We start from the raw sequence: 18,858 nt of genomic DNA on the forward strand, positions 1-18,858 counted from the left end.
GATCAACGCGTTAACTTATTTATCTATCGCAAAAAGCATCTATATCCCTTTTTCGAATGAAAATAGAAAAAAGCGAGAGAAAAACGTATCACGAAGAGGAATAGACGGAGGTCAGCGCGAAATTTCCATGAAAATTAAAAGGTGGATCGATGTCCGCGCGAAATTGACGTATGGCGAATCATGCCTGGGGATATTTTCATCTTGGAAGCGTAGTTTGTGCACGATGGTGCATCCCAGCGTAGATCGAAGCGCATCCGCTATAAATCAATTGACGCGAATCTATATCCTAATAAAAGAACCAACATGGCCGGTCCGTGTTGCTGTAAAAAGATATCACCTGCTACACTTTGCTGCGCCTCGAAACGATATCGAGCAAACCGGACACTGTGTACCGAACATATTTTACCTTTAAATCTCGTTTCCACCGGCTCCCTTGAAGTTCTATAACGTTACAGCGTTTCAGCTTTCAGAGGGAAAGCGTCGAACCATTTCAATGTATAATTCGATCAGTGAGATGAATGTTTGGTGAAATTGAATTCTTTTTCCTCTTTCCTCGCACTTTGTGTTTATGAATCGTAATAGATTTCATTCGTGACTTATAATGTACGAAATAAAATCTCCGATTAAATTAAAAAATAATTAAAATACCATCGACAAGTATCGTGCCATGTCCAGGAAACAAGAAGGCAATAAGCGAAGCGAGCTGCAAGTGTTGAACGCTCGCGAAAACAATAACTCTGAATCGAGGACAGGCGGGCAAAGTAAAAGGCGCGTGGCTCGTAAAATTAAAAGTTCCATTCTGGTGATCGTAACAACAGCGGTGTTCACGGTGCTCGTTTCGTTCGGTGTCGTTGAATGTTTCCGCTTGTGTAACTTACGATCCCTGAAGCAAGGGGAATAATTCACGAGCGGGAATCGACAGAGTCGCCAAGCGTTTCTGCGTAAAACAAATCAACCTTCGATTTACGAGCGAACCGCACCCTTATGGTGGGAGAGGGTTGGCGCTCGGTTTTTACCATTTTGTCATTTTTATGAACCCCCGCTGACTAGCGTGAAATAAATATTTATGACGCTGCTCGTGTACCATTCAATCGTTAATGTACTCGCAATTCGGTCGTGGGTGACCACGAACGACTTTGAAATTTGCACGAATTCGCGTTTAATTAGCAGCCTGTAATTGCAGGCCGTTTCGAAACACGCGAGGACACTGGTGAGTCCGGGGTCGACGACATCGACGACATCGACGACAACGTTGCTATCCTGTCCCGACGGAAACAATAAGGTCGTTGCACGCGACTTGCCGTCTCCCTTGGACAGGGGTGGTGGGTGGAAAACGTGCAAGCATCCGCCACCTTGTGGCCGAGCCACGAAACTTTCCTCAACAAGGGTTGCACCACCCTCGAACAGATGTCGGCACATATCGTATTTCCGCGAATTTTAAGAGACATCCCTTATTGGTGCTCTGAAATTGATTTCACGCGAGAATGATACGATGCTCGCAGCGCTCGCTTGAGAACGTTTATCGGAAAGGCTAAAACAAGAAACTGCAGCACCATTGCCCTTTCCACTGTTGGAATTCCATAAACATTGTGAGAAATCGATTCACAGGGCTTGGAAATTATGATTACGTTAAGTGGTGATTAGACAGGTAAACACTTTTGCACACATAAAATAAAAATAAAACTGAAACGATTATGACAGTGGTGTTGAGAAAAAATAGAGGAGGTTTGTAGTAATGAAAGGGGTGGTAACGCAGACTCGAGGGTTGTTTTCGACGCGTTACACCGCTGAAACCAAAGTTCATTTGGCTCGCGGTAAGGGTCGTAATGCGAGTTGGAATTCTACGAGCAAACATTTCTTCGAGCATGAAACCACTTTTTCACTCGAGCAGCCCCGACGAGGAGCTCCAAAGGGGTCGAGGGTTAAACGATAATGCGAAAGCCGTTATACATGCCATTTCGTTCTCTATTCCGTTTCTACAATCCATACTCTGCTCAAGCAACTTCTGTCCAAGTAATGCTTAGATCTCCTGGCACCTTTTCTAGCCGCTGTTGAAACTGCCAATGAAGGGGCACGTAATTACAAGCAGGAAATGCTGGAAAATTACATAACGCGAAGGCTTGTTTTTACGTGATCGATCCTTCATTTGCATGACAAACAGAAAATTTGGACATCACGCGATACCTTATTATTCTGTACTTGCCACAGTTAATGGATTAACTTCGCGCCCATGGGACGGCAGAGCTTTTGGCTACGCTCGGTTATTTTCATGCAAGTATTTTATCAGCTAGTCCATCCACTCTTCGTTCGTTTGTACGTGAAATATGCAAGAGAATTAAATTACTTAATTACAGTGTAGCCGTGAAACCCAGGTGTATCCACAGGGCGATAAATGGTAATTGTAACACGCGGATTAACGTTGCTTCGTTCTTCGAGAACGTTTTTCTCCCATTAAAACCGATTTCGTTCTACGGGGATTGGCTTTTTTGCGTCCGTACTTTGGTTACCTTGCTCGTAAATGGATTCAGGATCACCGTGTTTGCATGCAAGCAAGAAATTCCACGGTAAGTTGATTCCGAATCGATTAAACGTTCTCTTGCCGCTGGTATCATTGACTCGTACTACTGGCGCGGCGCGCAAGTAGCAAAAGTCAATCATATATTACGGACTTAAGCTTATTCGAGAGCGGATTCAATTTACGAGCATCGCGACGCACGCGTGCCGAGATGAATTTACTGGGGTTTACATTTTTCTAGACAGAAGTCGCTTTCGCGAGTTCTCCCCGTCTCGGTATCGTTTCGCACAGGCAAAGTGCGAAGTCGTGTCGTCCGCTTTTTATGAGACGGTCGTGGCACGAAAATCCGAAAGAAGCGAAACTGCTGAACGGTTGCTGGAAAACGCCGTAACAGAGGCACGTGGAAGCCCCGCGTTTCCCCCCCCCCCCCCCATGGCAATCACCCCCGGCGCTGGAAACTCTCGCGGTTCGTTGCCTGCTACTAGCAAGTTCAGGGCCGTAACGGTGAAACGTTAATCGAGCATGCTTTCACGACGCTAACAGTTCAACGCCGAAACTCTATTCTACTAAGGTGCTTCGGCTACAAAGGCTCGTGGAAATTAAGATAAAACCCTAAACGCGTGTATATTGCATTTTAGATACGTTCGATAATGAAACGTGTGCACACGAGTTAGCACTTTTCAAGATTATATAATGCAGTCATTTTACATTTCTATGGTATTCCAAACATACCACTTCAATTGTAACGGTACCATTTGTATCGTACAACATTGAAACTCAATTTATTCTGGTAGCTAGCGATTGCATTTTCTTTTGCATTTCTTTTCAACAATACCTCTCAGGGTTCAACACCCACATCTATCCTTCCAATCAATAATGCTGCCACCCAGGGTTTCCCTGTTTTTCGTATGTAAATGAACTATTTCCATTCCTTGCCCCGTCGCGTTGTACAATTTCACGCGAAAGGAAAATTCAGAATTTAAACGAGAAAACTCGAATCGAACCGACGCAATTTCGATCCACGCACACACGCTGTCCCACGGAATAATCCAAGGATCATTCTAGCAAACGAATGACCTAAAAATCCTCCCTGAGCATCTCAAATGCACTGCAAAAGTACAAACGGCCTGTTTCAATTGCAAAAGACCGTCCGTACGGTATAATAAGGTTACATCTTTCACGATGCAGGCCGAGCCGAGTAGAAAGTAAAAAGGAATTTTCCCGTTGCCGTTTTCTTTTTGCCTCTCTCTCTCTCTCTCTCTCTTCCTTGAAAAAGATGCACAGACGGCTTGTGCGGACGCAACGTCATATTACATTCGTCTCCGCATTTTCATCTCAAAGAATTATGGCTCCTTTGAAGGCTTCTCGACCATTCACTTTGGAGCCGCTGGAAATCCGTCGTCATTCGACTTTGCATGCGAGCCGGCCGGCCAAATGGTATGCATCTTTTATGCAGAACCGTGAGCACCTTCGGGTAACTACCGATTCTCGAAGCCCGTGTGCAGTTCGATTCGAGCAAGACGTTTTCTCAATGGACCGCGAAATCCTCTAGTTGACCGACGCATTCGTTTCGTCGTCAAAGCAATTCGATTATAACGGGTGTTTCACTTTGGTTCTCGTTGAGCAAATACAACAGATGCTCCGTGCAGATTTGCAAGGTGAAAGAAACAGAGTAGAGGAAAGCTTTATCCAGTGTCTTGTCCTGGCCTGGTTCTTGTGCAGCTTCTTTATCTTCCGGCTTGCCAACAAGGAGACAGAACCGTGAGAGATCCGAATGCTCGATAGGAACACTGCGGTGTAGATACATGGTCCGGCAAAGCCTTCCATTATCCTGGACGACGCTATTCAATTCGAGCTACACGTATTCCGATGTATTACGCGAAGCGTCTCGAGTAGATAGGGCGTCTCGCAACGATCACCCTCTCGCATGTGACGTCCTCCATGAACAGATCCGTTTATCAGAGGGCCCCGGTGATAAACTCGCGAGCCGGACACGAGAATCCGTCATCTCTATACACACTTTTCCAACGATCCTTCCTCAGCCGCTTTGAAGATACGCGATTCTTCACACCACTTGGATCCGCGATACTGGTGTGAGACAACATTGTTGTAGGGCGACGCTTTGCAAGCTCGCAGAGAAGAAGCTTCGAACCAGGAACCGTGAAAGCTTCGACGAAGTATACGGGTTTCTTCAGGATTTTCGGATTTCTCCAGCAGATTCTAGAAGCTGGAAGAAATAGGATCAAGGTGCTGAAATGTATATCCTTTTGCTATTTGAATAACTTTATGCTTGCAATTTTCCTCACCCTCGAAGGTCTCAATAATAAAAGAACAATGTGATCCTTTTTTTCTGGAAACCAACAAATCAATTTAAAACGCGTTCGAAGATAAATTTGGGCGGGCAGAAAAATGGAAAAAGAAAATTGTGGACAATTAACGTCTAGTCCGAAGATAATGAGAACAGCATAATGAGGCGGTCGTTGTTTTTTGTATCAATATTTCTGGAACAATGCAAGGGGGTGGAAGGTGATTGCAATATTCCTGGATGAAGGATTTTTCTTATCTTATTTATAACTTGTCGATTCCAAGTTAGACTTCCTGAAAGATTGGCACGGCAAAGATTTAATTTAGAATTTAAACGTCATTTCTCGCTGATATTGAAATTTTCATTATGAAAATTAATTAATTTTCTTTGTTCGCAAGTTTATGTCGTTTCTAGGGTTTATTGACTTGGTAATTTTATCTGCAAAAGCATCGTAACAAAGGACGTCAGGAAACAATGAACTTTCTAAGGGAAAATTGAATATCTACCTTTATAATTAAAGCAGTCATCATCTTAAACTTCGTCTTATTAAATCTTTTTTAAAACGAAACGAGGTTTGAATTTTTATTTAACCTCTCGTAGAGTTGCAAACTTTATAAATGTACATATATCCGAATAAAAAGTTGTAGAGTACCACATTCGTTTGATAGAGAGAAAAAAGGAAAGGTTGCAATTCGTGTTTTCATTCTGATGATGTTTCAGGAAGTTCTTTGAACCCAAAGCAAACCCAGGATGAAATTCATTTTACAGTTTCTACCCTGATTTATTTATTTACAACTAGCTTTCAGGATGTCGAAAAACGTTTTCGAAGCATCGAGAAAGATCAATTTTATAAAAAGGACGTGTTAATGTGGATAGACGTGCTTTTATTTTTGAAATGTGCCTGTCAAAGCTTTCGAAAAAATATACAAACACGAAAGTGGTACGTGTTTGATATGTAACGTGGTATTTCCACGGAAATATCGTTCTAAAACGAATGAACGAATTATCCTTGGATTATTTTTAACGATTTGATCATCGTCATCCTCAAAAAGAAAAGAAAATTAGGAGACGTTAACAAACAGCGAGGCAGCAGTTGTAAATATCAACGAATTCCGGGCAACGCGAGTTTAATTGCTCGCGATAAATTATTAGCAATTATGTTCTCCAGCGTGGCATCAGCTCTGCGGACATATAATTTCCCAGAGTCGTGGATTAATGCGTTCGCCGCAATTTCAGTTTATTTGCGTTTTATCGACGCCGGAATACGCGATAAATGAAAAGGAAAAAGAAGAATGGAGATGTTGAACAGAGGTGTGAAGCATACAATGGAGTATCGTTTTAAATAATATTACATTTTCAATGTTTAATTTCGAATATGAACTGCTGTTAATTACTCGTGATAACGAATACCAGAAACGTGCAACAATACGTGATTAAAAAAAACCGAATCAATAATTTTCATTTCATCAATTAAAAAAATATTTGATTTGGCCAATTCTTGTAATTTATTGAAAATTGAAGGTTCGCTATCAAACTTTACTCATCAAAGTGAAACTATAGAACGTGGGTGGTTTATAGTTCGATGTTAGAACGCTTTATGAATTTTAATAACCCAGTTGCTTGTTACCTGAGGAAACAAATTTCAGCAGGAAAGTAGTATTGAATTTAATTTAACAACTTTCATTTGCAAAATGACTAGTTAAAATTATTCATTCAGTCAAAGTAATAACCTGTGAAATATTAAAAACCAATTCAAGCCGAGCTACATGTTTTTAGATCCTTAAAATTAAGTTCACACGTTCACTGTTCATCTCATACTTGGACTCCTTCAAACGACACAATTATAATTGCCTCTCGATAAGCATACCAGTTATTTCCATTCCGCAATAAATGATCGTTGATTAGAGCTCAACTACCTCATTGGTTCCCCCAATTGCCCTAGAGTCGCTGAAACGGGCAGGACATCGCGTCGAACCAATCGGAGCTCAGGGCAAACCTAATAACGAGAGGGCATTATTAAGCGTAATAACGTTTTTAGGTTGCCCGTTTAAATGCATGAAGCGGAGCTGCTCTCGCAAACCGCGGCTGGAGTTATCCGATATTGCGGTGGCAGAAGGCGGCGGCGGAGGTTTTGCCCCGTGTCTGGATATATTTACGCGCGGCCACGATAACCGGACTGTCCTTTTTAAAGCGGAGCTTAAAAGCTTTTCTGCCGCGTCCTAGAGAAAAAGCCCTGTCGTAAACGGCTAGGTGACCGCGACTTTCGGAGAATACCAACGCCACCGTTGGAAATTCCTGCCAGTTTCGTGCCAGACCGAATCTCTTTCTGCTTCGCGACCAACCTACCGGACATGATGCATTGTAACTCGTTGATGTCGCTTGTACGCTGCTTTCAGAAAAGGTTGCGACATCGTTTTGCAATTTCATATGTTGATACAGTTAAAATTTACATTGGGTACGATGTAAACGGATGGCAAAAGGTGGTTCCAAACAAACTCGTTCTTATTTATTTATTTAAACAAAATTGTTCAACAGTCTGACGGTAATGAAATTCTTCTTTTCATCCAAACTTGCTAAACGTGTTTGCAGTTGCTGAGAGTTTGAAAGCTGCCGCACGGCGAAAGGTGTGTACGGTTTAAACCGTTGTTTTGTACCGAGCCAGTCTCTCTACGAATGCCGTGTTACAAAAATGAAATTTTTTTTCTTCATTCTGTTTCGTTTCGTTTGCGTCTTTGCGAGAAAGCGTACGAGTCCGCATACGCACTCGCTTGCCTCCACGAGTTTCCATTTAGCATAGGTTTGCGTGCTCATCAAATTCTGAATTTCAATTTTCTCTGAATAACATCTGCGTACAGAGCGAAAACAGTTGGAATGTTTAAATACACTACTGAAAGAAGTCTTTAAAACTAAAATTTCAATTCGCTGAGCATAAATTAATTTAAACATTAATTATCGTTCGTTCGTGATATTACAACGAGTCGAGATTTCATTTAATCTTTCTTTATGAGCGTACTGTTATCATAATTTCAAACCAAGTGGCAAATTAAGGTGGACACTTTTAACAAAAAACGATTGCCAACCCCTATTAATTATCTCAACTGCATAGCCGCTACGAATCACCACTACCCGGTATAAAGTTTCTTATCCAAACTGTGCTGTCTAAAAAATGATACCTTCATAAAAATTCAACGAAAACTTTACTCGATTCATCATACCAGTAATTTTCTCTGGCGGAGTACGACGCGTTGTGAACGGCAAGAATTTTCGCGTTCCGAAGGACACGAAGGAAAAGAAAAAAAGACGAGAGAAAAATCTAATGAGAAGAACAAGAAGAGGATTCAATAACGAGCGAACGGCTTTGGACTGATCTCATCGGACCGCTCGACGCTAATTCCATCGCTCTCCAAGTTTAATCCCGTCGGTCGCGTAGGAATTAACCGATTCCCGAAGAAGCGTTAATTATTCACGGAGGAAGAGAAGAGGTCGCTCCATTAACCGATCCAACCTGACCGATATTCGATCGACAATCGAGAGGTCGTTAAATTTCGCCTCTGAAAAACCGCGACGAATTCATCGGTTGTTATTCCCGTGGTTGGCCGACGATCGCGTCTAGTCGCGTGATCTATTTGGCCGGAAGTGGCGGCGATCGATTAGCAGAAAATATATAGCGATTGACGTGACGCGGTGGTGCATCGCTCAACCGATTGTTACGGTATCGGCTCGTAATTTCGGAAAACGACGCTTCAGGCAATGCAACCGCCACGAATACAAACAACCCGGAACACGGCTACATGCTTGCACGCTCGAAATTGCCGGCTCAACCTCCTCTGACCATCGCTTCGATCTGCCAATCGTGTCGCGTCTCTCGCGTTATGCTTCCTTCTCTTACTTTCAATATTTTCGCAACCTATTTCCAACCCGTGTAATGTCCTATATGAATCTCCTTTTAACCCCTCGCATCCTCATCCCCAATTTAGTTTTACCCTCACCAGATCGATTCCCTTCGTGTTAAACGCGCCGCACGAATTCGCACGGTTCCACGGTACGAGATTATGGAGCCGACCTACAGTGTAAACTACGAGCTACGAGCATAGTCACACTTTGCTGCCCCATGCTCGACGGTCATCGCTGCTGTAATTTGCCGGACTATTTGCCACGGTCGGACATTGCGTCCTACTTCCTGCTCTCCGCGTATCCGGTGTCGAAAAACCACGGACGAACGATCCGGCTTAGAGCGAAGGGTGAGTACCGCTCATCATGGGACCCTTGTACTTGTTCGAACCCCTGTTTGCCATGAAACTCGTGCACATGTTGTATCGTTGTCTCGTGACCCTACGAAAAGGGCTTATTCCGAGTCAGAGAATGATATGTTTCTCGGGTAGAATTGATTTGCTAATTAACTCGTTGATCGTCATTAGTTGTCTTCGAATTCGACTAATAATTAACGATTCGTAGATCGTCCCGGTAGGTTGAGGACGATCGCGTCCGGTCTTTCACGCGTCGTTTCATCGTCCGTCGGTTATTGCGCATCGTCGAGCCACCGCGAATCAATTAACGGAGCAATTAATCAAACGCTTCGGATAATCAGCGCGTAGCGTGACGGCGAGGCGCGGAGTTGCATCGAGCTCGAGTGGCGTGGACAATCGTTCTCACGTGCGTGCACACGTTCGCGTTCTCGAGTAAACTGAAACGATCCGCGACGAGTATAATGACATTTCGATGGATCGTGCCATTAATGAGCTTTCACGTTATTTACTTTGCGAGCTTGCATCGCTCCGTTCCACGCCGTTTCCTTTTTGCTCTCCTTCCCTCGGATTTGTCAGCCTCGCGAGTCGTTGCATCGGCGTCGTTAGATGCATTTTACGCGTCGATTGCATTCGTGAAATTAATGCCACCTGCGAGTTCCACCTTTCACGTAGTCGGAGTAAATCGATTTTCCAAGTATGTAAATTGTTTTATTTTTCAGCATTCCTTCTCGAGTGCTGTCAGCGTCATCACAAGCCATTATCGGGGCATTGTATTTTCATATACATTTGTGAGATTAAAAGTAAAAAATTACAATTTTTCGTTTGTCAATTGCGATGCTAAAAGAAAGAAAAACCATCGAGAAGGAATGAGAAAATGTATCTCTTCGATATTGCATGGAAAACTGAACGATTCTTTCACCAGAGATTGACGGACTTTTTGTCTCATTTCCCAAGGAAATATATATACAATGCCGGCGGTGAATTTTCTGGAAGAAGAAAATAAAAATGGAGAAGAAAAACGATCTCCTTCATTAACGTGAACAACAATCGTCGTCGAGTAAAATGTTCATCCGCCGTGCTGCGTAATGGCCGAATGAAATACGAAATCGATTCGCGAATCGTTCGACCACTTCAGCATACTTTGCCTGATATATCGCGACGTTTTTCGTCCATTGATCTCGTTCGCGTAATATTTCACGAGTTTCGATCGGCGAATAGCCGATCGTAATTGCTGGAATCCGAGTACGTTCGAATAAAAATTCTTAATGCGATCGGTTCGCAGTAATGCCCTATAATTTTGCAGCTTCCCTACGCTCTATTTCACGTTCGAATACTCGTATCTACGTATCCAGCGGGAAATATCATGTTATCATTCAAACGAGAGCAACTAAATTGTTTTGAGTCGAAGAACTTTCAACCCTATACTAAAGAAAAAATAGAATATTTGTGGTATCGGATTCAATTCTCTTGATCTACACTTCAGTTACTATCTTTTTGGCAAAGAACAGAAATTTTACGACAAAGTATTGAAGAACAGTAAAGCAGAAATTGCAGAAAGGAAAGAAATTCAGAACCAGCGAATTTTCAACGTGGAATAATTTCAAAATGATTATTATCTGAAGTGATGCATTTAATTTCGTCGAGTCTGGGTGCACAGATGTATCCGTAGTAGAGAAGCGTGTTCGCTCGAAAATGTCAGAATCAAGCTACCTATGCCAGAGTTCAAGAAACGATGACGTCAGCAACTACAAGGGTGACGACCCAATTTTTCATTTTTCGACCGGGACTTAAAGAATACGGCATGGATCGTGAAATCTGGTATGGAACCGTGACGAGCTTTCTTTCTTCTTCATTTTTGCCTTGCATTTTTTGTTCCTCGCTCTTTTATTTCGACACATTGCATAGTTTTTGCCACGTGTTGGTGGCTGCTGCTCCGATTCGAAACAAGACGTGTCTTCGAGCGTGAAATTTTTACACCGGCGATCATCCACGTTCGCGTTTTATTTCCGATCATGATTTACCGCTCTCTATTTTTCACTGGACACCGCTTGGAAAAAGAAACTGAAACGTACGAGCGACGAGAGAATTTTTAGAAGGCAACGTTTCCAGATAAAGCGTTCAGTTTAGACAATCCAGTGTGCCCGTGAGATTAAGCCGTCGAATTGTTACGTTTCCTTCGCGAAGCGGAAATTATCCTGAGCACGGTTCGGATAAAATGAAAAATTGCATTGCTGGAATTGCAACGAGCGTATTGAAAAACGTCTGTGAGAAATTAGCGTTTAGTGACTGGCGAAATGTCAATGACGAAACTTTGGCTGACAAAGCGTTGTAAGTTCCGAGAACTCGGTTACCACCTGTCAGCACTGTTACAAATGTTCTGCAAGACGGAAACGTTCAAAGCTTATTTGAAATTAAACGTAAAGGTCTAATCTTGCTGGAACTGTGGGGTGACTGTATTTTTCGAAGTCTATTTCAACCTGACTTATCCCAGACGTAAAATCGATTACCCTGTTTAATTGAAGGCGATCGATCGTTCTGAATCGACGTCGACACCTTCGAAAATACGAAACAAGTCGTTTGAGAATCACTGGCGGGTAAAGCGTGAAAATATACATGGCTAGGCGTCCGCTTCCTAAAATTAATTCCATGTTAATGTGCATCAAGCATACGGATACACATAGACGTATAGACGTATGAAACATCACGCTCGAAATAACACGTTACTTGCAAACGCTTCGGGGATATTACCGGGGCTCGGCTGATTGAAGAAAAGCCAGCGAAGCTGCGTGTATATTTCGCCAGACTCGGCCATATGGAAAAAGATTGACGTCATGAGAAGTTGACGGTATCGTGGCAGCCGGGGCAAACCATTATTCGGCCCGTTACACTGACAAGAAGAGAAAAATGTTTCCTTCGAAAAGGAAAGGGATCGAATGCCTCGAAAATTATCATCGATCGGTGGGGGGCAACAACCCCCGACCACACACGAAGCACGATTTCATTTCGGTCCATTTGAAACGACAAATTCGTGAGGATATATCGAAAGTCTCCTGTTCGATACCTTCCGAAATAAGTAATAACGGGTCGTAGAACGGTGTCAATTTCAAAGATTATATCGTTTCACATGAACACGATTAACACCGACGTTTTATTTCCGTTCAAACGAAGAATAGCTACTGCGATTGGTCTTACAAGCTCTAAAGAGGAACGTACGTTCCAGTATTTCCTGTAATTCCACTCGCAGACGTTTCAATAGACGTCGTTCGATTTATTCCCCTGATATTTCTCTGCTCGCCGAGTTGGTTCGAAAATATTCACGGTAAAATAAGAAATGGCGTAGCCAGTCGCCCCGTTCGAATGAGGAACACTCGCCGCTCCTTTGTGTCGCGTAAACGAGCTCCGAGATAAACGGGGACGATGATAAACGTAGCCGATTCTCGACACTTGTGCACCTTGTTCGTCGTTTCTTCCCGATCGTTCTCGCCGATCAGACTAAAATGCAATTTCCGCTAACAAGCGTTGTCAGCTAAACAGCTGGTATCGGATCGTCAACCGGGACTGATCGGTTACGTTTATCATCTCGATCGCAAATACCCGCCGTAAAGTTTTAATACCACCCTCGCGACGAACGTTTCACGTTCAGTCTTTCTTTTCTGTATGCTGTCCACTTCTTGGTTTTACCACTGTCTCGTTCTTGAAGCGTTTCCATTCGAAGCGGCAGGGGTAACTTAATTTACAGAGGGATTGCACGAGGGGTGAGGTGTCGGGGCAAGAGGGGAGAATAATTAAATGGAAAGCAGCCACTCGCCGAATGGAAATACCTTTCAAGAAATGGATGTCGACGTCTGCAGACGCGTCTGCCCACTTCATCGTGGACCACCCTGCTCCCGATTACTCTTCGTTATCTTTCCTCACGAATCCTGATCGAGCCTTGACCCATCCGAGTCTTACCTTCAGTCGGTCGGCTCTGTGGACGGATGAACAGCGAATATTTGTCGAACGTTTCACGTAATACGCAATATCATTCTCGTAATGCAAAGAACTCTTCAGGCAGCTTACAATTTTTCTGAGCCTCGAAGTTTCGAAATGATAACGAGGGTGAGATTAAGAATGCAAGTTAAACGACGATTCTAATGAGAAACGTTCACGAGACCGTAATTCAGTATGCAACAGCAAAGTACTCGTATTGCAGCAACTGTGCATCGAGGTTAGGAAGATAAGTATAGGTCTTTGTACAGTAAATTATGTTTCCATGCAAGCTGCGAAGACCTACATTTATTCGTGACCATAATTTCAAATAAGAAACCTTTGTTTAAAGAAGCATTATCGGTTAACAACCCCAAGAAAGCCGAGCAAATAAAAATGCTTAAGCTCGATTCCATTAACGTGGCATTCATTTTCTACCCGTCCAGGCATCTAAGAAATTCCATTGCATTAAAGATTATCCGGACGATGAGAGCCGTATCGTGAATACCGCGAGCACCATAGGTCATCCATGCTTGAACCCGAACGAGTACAATAGCAGACCATTAATTACATCCAATCATCCCATCAAAGTCAACGGGGTCGAGCTTACGGTTCGACTGACGGAATAATTAAGGACTCATTAAGGCCGACATTGTTTGACCGTCGCTGGCGAAGGGAGACCTCGAATTTTCAACGACGACCGTCAGCATCATCGACGCCATTCAGCAAACGACACCACTTCAGACCACGGACTTCAGTTGGCTGCAATCTGCTGAGTGGTGTGCACACGCGACGTTGTTCGTGTCGGCAACAGCTCGCTTGTTCCACAAGCTTCAGCCAGGTCTCGCGGAAATGCCGGGGTGCTTTGCTTCCCGTTAGACCGTCACGTTAAGAGAAGATACGGGGCCGCAATACGCGTTGCGAAGCCTGCCGCAAGTACGGCAATTAGTCCTGGCTGTACGACCGTTTCAATTTCTGTCCCTGCTTCTTTGCTCCCTCGCTTACCAAGCAGGCCGACTTTAGCCACGGAAGTGACTATGAATCGTTCGCTGGCAAATAATTGCGGAAGGATTGTGGCGAACTGCGAAACCGTATAAACCAGATTCGTGCTCTACGATTGATCGCAGCCTCGTTATACGTCGTTCAGTAGAATAGGCTAGGTAGTCAGACCAGTAAAATAGGTCAGCGTATGATCAGGCAAGTAGACACGGACGTACATGGTATTACAACATAAAATATGTAATTCTTAGAGCAAGCTACCGTTACTAAATCCTCGTACGTTGAAAATCCTGAAGCCCAGCTTCACGAGGATTTAGAATTTCCAGGTAGAAATGGGGGAACTGTTAGTTTCCCTGGGTAATAATTAAGCTCGACCAGCGTGCAATGTGTATAGAGACGGGCTTCACGTTTAGCTGGACCCATCGGTTGTTCCTCCATGCAAGGAATTTTACCCGGCGGCTGCCAACAGGAATGAATAACGCGAGGGAAACAGCTGTGGCAGCCAGAAATTTCCAGATAGCTGTGAAAATGTTCGGACGATAGCGACGGTCAAATATCGACGAACAGCTCGCGATCGTTGCTATAATACCGCTACCAATAATTTGCGATCCACTGACCACAGAGCGAGCGTTTCGTTTATGGTCGCATTACTGTACGCGGAAACGCGGCCGTTGTTTCTCTGAAAGACACGTACAGGATGTCGAAATACGAGTACGCGTTTACGCGTAAAAATATTCTCTATACTCAGTCTAGGATCATACGTACCCTCGAAGCGTTATAAACTACAAATTGCTCTTTCAAATTTATGGTGAGTGATTTCACGACTGCAAAATTAGAAGTTGTAACTTCTCTTCCTTACGACAGAAGTAACTGCATCTTGAGAGTGTAAGAGGCGAAGCTGAAGATTTCATCGTACCAGTAAAAGTTTAAGAGGAAAGGTGCAAAAATTGTCAAAGTTTGTTGAGAATCTGCAGAGTACCAATAAAATGTAGAGCAAGGATACGAGTGTTCTTCTTACGCTATAATCTTTTGTATTTATGGAAGCGGACATAGTTGATATAGCTTAGATATTGACGTAGCAATTGCATCGTCCCTTAGCATCGAATAAGGGAGGGATACAACGTCGACGAAGTCAGGGGCAAGGTGCAATATGGTCTCGTAGAAAATAATAAAAGTTGTTTGTCGATAAAATGGTCACGAAGCTCGTACCTTATCGCTAGCACCTTAAACCAGCCATAAACTATTTATATTCTCATTCTTCTTGGTTTCATGGGTTGCAATTTTTCACACGCTACTTACGTATCCTTTTTATGCAAAGATACTGGTTTTTCTTGCCGTCAAGCCGCACAGTTTATCGTAACCTTTTGTTGCGCTTCATGTATATTTTTCTTACGTGACAATGCATTTTTCTACCTTTATGCCTACATTTTTTCTTCATGCTCGTCTACTCGCAACCTTTTTGCTTCTACGCGTGCCGGTCTGTCGTCCATTCGCTTATCTTTCCGCAATTTTTTTCAACCTTCGACAACGAAATGGTCATGAAAATCGTTCGAGCTAAACAGATATTTCAACAGAGGTGTAACGAATAAATCAATTATCCGATCCGTTGGCAACCGCGTGTAACGGCGAGCTTATGAGCACGACGTTTCAAAAAATCCGTGTAACGTCACGGGATAATTAATTACGAATTATAAACGGCCGATTAATTGTAGCTGCGATCCAGGGCAATAAATATTCGCGCAGATGGATACGGAGGATCGAAGAGAGTCGTTAATCACGACGTATCGAATTGTTGAACGGAAAGAGGCGAGGAGCGAGGTGATCTGTCCGTTCACGTCTCGTTTTACTGTCTGACGCGATGGTTTCGTTGGCCATTTGGCATGAAAACGTGTACGAGATTTAACTACCAAAATCTGCGTAATTTAGTGTAATGCTAATCATCCGTGAAACCAGTGTAACGTGAGCCATCGTAACACGAACTGCACGTATGTTCAGGTATTTTTCAGCAAGCAATCGATAAATCATCGCGAGGCAACGTGATTGCTTGGCTTCTTGCTGCGTTTAATGGGTCGCCATATATTTTCCAGCAATAAGTGGCAAGCCCTTATCTGTGTTTGATGTACGGCCGAAAGCAGCCCCGTGCACCACGTCCAGGTCGGTTTACGGTTTCCGAATAAGGAACAATATAAAGCGGCTTGGCACGCGATTAGTCCATTCTCGCGGTCGGATCGCTTTCGTTTTATACTTCAAACTAATATTAATGATTTCAAAGTGGATACACTGTAAATCATGTCAGAGAGAGGGTGCTTTCGTTTAGGTAGATTACCATGTGTGTACAAATAAAGGGCTAACGACGACAGCGACGAGAGTCGACGTGCGTCACAACGCATCCCACTCGGGTTAATTTGCAAATGGTACCGGGATTAATCACGGCGGACATTAAAAATTCTAGCTGCGAAATTCTCAGGAGCACGGGCTCAACCGTACCGCAGCCTCGAACAGAATACTAATACAAGGTTGGCTTTGATGCCGTGCATTAAGGTTCGTTTCGAGATTAATTAATTTGCTAATTTAGATTAGCACGAATCTATTAAAACTCAATGATAACTGTGCGGAATCAAATGTTAATTATGCAGTGACACTACAATTATTCATGTTTAAATAATACAAAATTCGAAATAAAATTGTAATTAACTTATATAATTAACTTATATTACTTTATGCATGTAAATATCATAATTAATCAATTCACAATTATGTTTCAGCTGGTTTTCTGCGAAAAAAGATCAAAGAATGTGATCGAAACAGGATCGAAGCACGCGCCGCCAATTTGAAAGTGCGAACTTTTTCGCGCGTGCATCCGCGCATGCGCCGAGTTGCTGTAGCGACCATGATTGCTGCGCAGCCGTGTAGTTTCCCGCCATTCGCCATGACAGCACCACGCGCGGAATTTTGTCTACATTTGGTGAGTTAAAATTAATAGTTTTTTGTAGAGTTTTGCAACAAAATTGTATGAACATGTGAATTACTTGATAAGGAACCTGTGTACGTAAAGGCACATTCGAGAGAAACTTGTTTGAACAATAAATCATACAATTTTGTTCGGCGTCGTTTCGGAACGACGCGGCAACGTTATTCGAAACGACAATATCGTTTGAAACCACAACAGATCAGTATAGACTTGTGTTTATTTCTCATTTTCAGTATTGAGGAGACCAGTGAACTGTGCGTGTCAGACGTATTTTGTGCGATTTCAATTGATACAAGTTCGATCTCTGTCTAACCTGTGCATTCTCAACTTTCGCTTACATGGCAGGCGTCCGTCCCATGAGTCATTGCGGCCAATCAAGGTAGGACTAGCAATACAATTCTATACAAACAGATGACGCGACGTATGCGTCCCGTACTAAAGCGAGTTATCAATATTTTGCGACTTGTATTTATCACTGGTATTATTCAGTTGTTCATTTAATATGATTAACAAAAATTTCGACGTTCAATATATATTTTTGATACCGGAAAGGTAATGGGTCTATCACCGTTCGTTTTTCTCGTTCACCGGTGTTAAATTGATTTAATTCGCGAGGTTAGGTTAACCCAAAGAGGAATAAAAATCACGTTTCGAGGCTCCGAGATGAATTTTATCGATTAAATCGAATTCCCTGGCTAACACGGGGAAATTGTCGTTTACGTTGCCTTTTGCCCTGGCGGAAATTATCGGCCAGAAATTGTATTAGACACGGTTATCGGTCCTTCGGGAAGTTCCCTTCTAGGTTATACGTATGTGACCGATGTCACGAGACTGTCAGGGCTGTTTCAATGCTGACTCGCCTCGAAAATTTTCAATTTCCAACGTGTTCGTGTTTTAACTCGACGCTTAGTTGGACCGTGGGTATGATTACAAATTGCCAGCTGCAAACTCTTGATTTGTTCATTCCGCGGCAAATGATAGCAAGTTTGTTCGTCTGCTCATTAAACGTGCACATTTGCGGCGTCCCGAAAACCTTTTCCATCCCTCTCTCGCCCCCTATTCGTTAGCCCGTATAAACATCATCGGGTGGGAATATTTTGAAAATGGGTTAAACTAATTCCCCGAACTTCCGGAAGATTTTATCGAGCGAACGCGACAGAGAGTCGGATGATTTCCTAGGAACTGGTTCGCGAAGCGGAAAGCAAAACGGAGACAGAGGTGAAAGGTTAGAAAGAAAGGTAGCGAACGTCGTGAGAGAGAGAAAGAGAAGCTAAGCTGTTAGTAAAATAATAGGAACTTTATCTGGAAGTTTGCTCGGAAACAATTATATGGGGTTTCAAGCGAGAGATGAGGTTACCATGAAAGGGAGTAGAAGCGAGATAGGGTTAGGTTAGCAGGAAAACGTGAAAGCGAGAGAAAAAAGCGGAAAGAAAGGGGATGGATATTTATATTCATTAGAAAGTAAGAAGACAGGCTTGGACAGAGCGCGAATATAGCTTGGAAACGCTTAATGGGGGTTTACACCCGCGGCTTTGGCTTTTCGCTTCGGATAGCCATCTACGCGAACAGAGAATGTTTTGGCCTGGTTTCGGATCAGTTTCGAGTGTTTCTATAATTTCCCATGTTGCATTTACAAACCATTTCCCTTTTACCAGACAAATATCCATTTCTTTTCTCTATTCTTTGAGTATTGCGTTTTCTGCATCTCTCGAAACAAGCAAATTTTGAATATGCTGTTCAAAGTTACTAGTTAGTTGAGGAATCATCTCGATCTTGTTGCTTCCACCCTTGAGGGATGGTAGGGTACGAAGCCAGTACGGTACGAAGTACAAGAAGTTTCGAAGTCTCTGAATCC

General features: G+C 43.1%; 2 protein-coding genes across 7 annotated transcripts in view; one reads left to right on the plus strand and one right to left on the minus strand.

Moving 5' to 3' along the window:
- The window catches only part of LOC114874013, a 48,666-nt gene that overhangs the window by 14,743 nt on the left and 15,065 nt on the right, over nt 1-18,858 (minus strand). The window contains exon 1 of one of the 6 annotated variants that reach the window (XM_029182890.2): nt 6,688-6,771. The exons of the other annotated variants lie outside the window; for them this stretch is intronic. Coding sequence (XP_029038723.1) covers nt 6,688-6,700 — 13 coding nt within the window. The 5' untranslated portion in view covers nt 6,701-6,771. Of the gene's footprint in view, nt 1-6,687; nt 6,772-18,858 lie in introns of those variants that run through there. 6 annotated transcript variants of the gene reach the window in all.
- Nucleotides 16,958-18,858, plus strand: part of LOC114874015 (neuroligin-4, X-linked) — a 194,660-nt gene continuing 192,759 nt past the window's right edge. The window contains exons 1-2 of the mRNA XM_029182891.2: nt 16,958-16,997; nt 17,237-17,382. The gene's annotated coding sequence lies outside the window, so the exon portion shown is untranslated. The remainder of the gene's footprint in view (nt 16,998-17,236; nt 17,383-18,858) is intronic.

The sequence above is a fragment of the Osmia bicornis genome, chromosome 7, assembly GCF_907164935.1.
Source record: "Osmia bicornis bicornis chromosome 7, iOsmBic2.1, whole genome shotgun sequence".
Taxonomy (NCBI): Eukaryota; Metazoa; Arthropoda; class Insecta; order Hymenoptera; family Megachilidae; genus Osmia; species Osmia bicornis.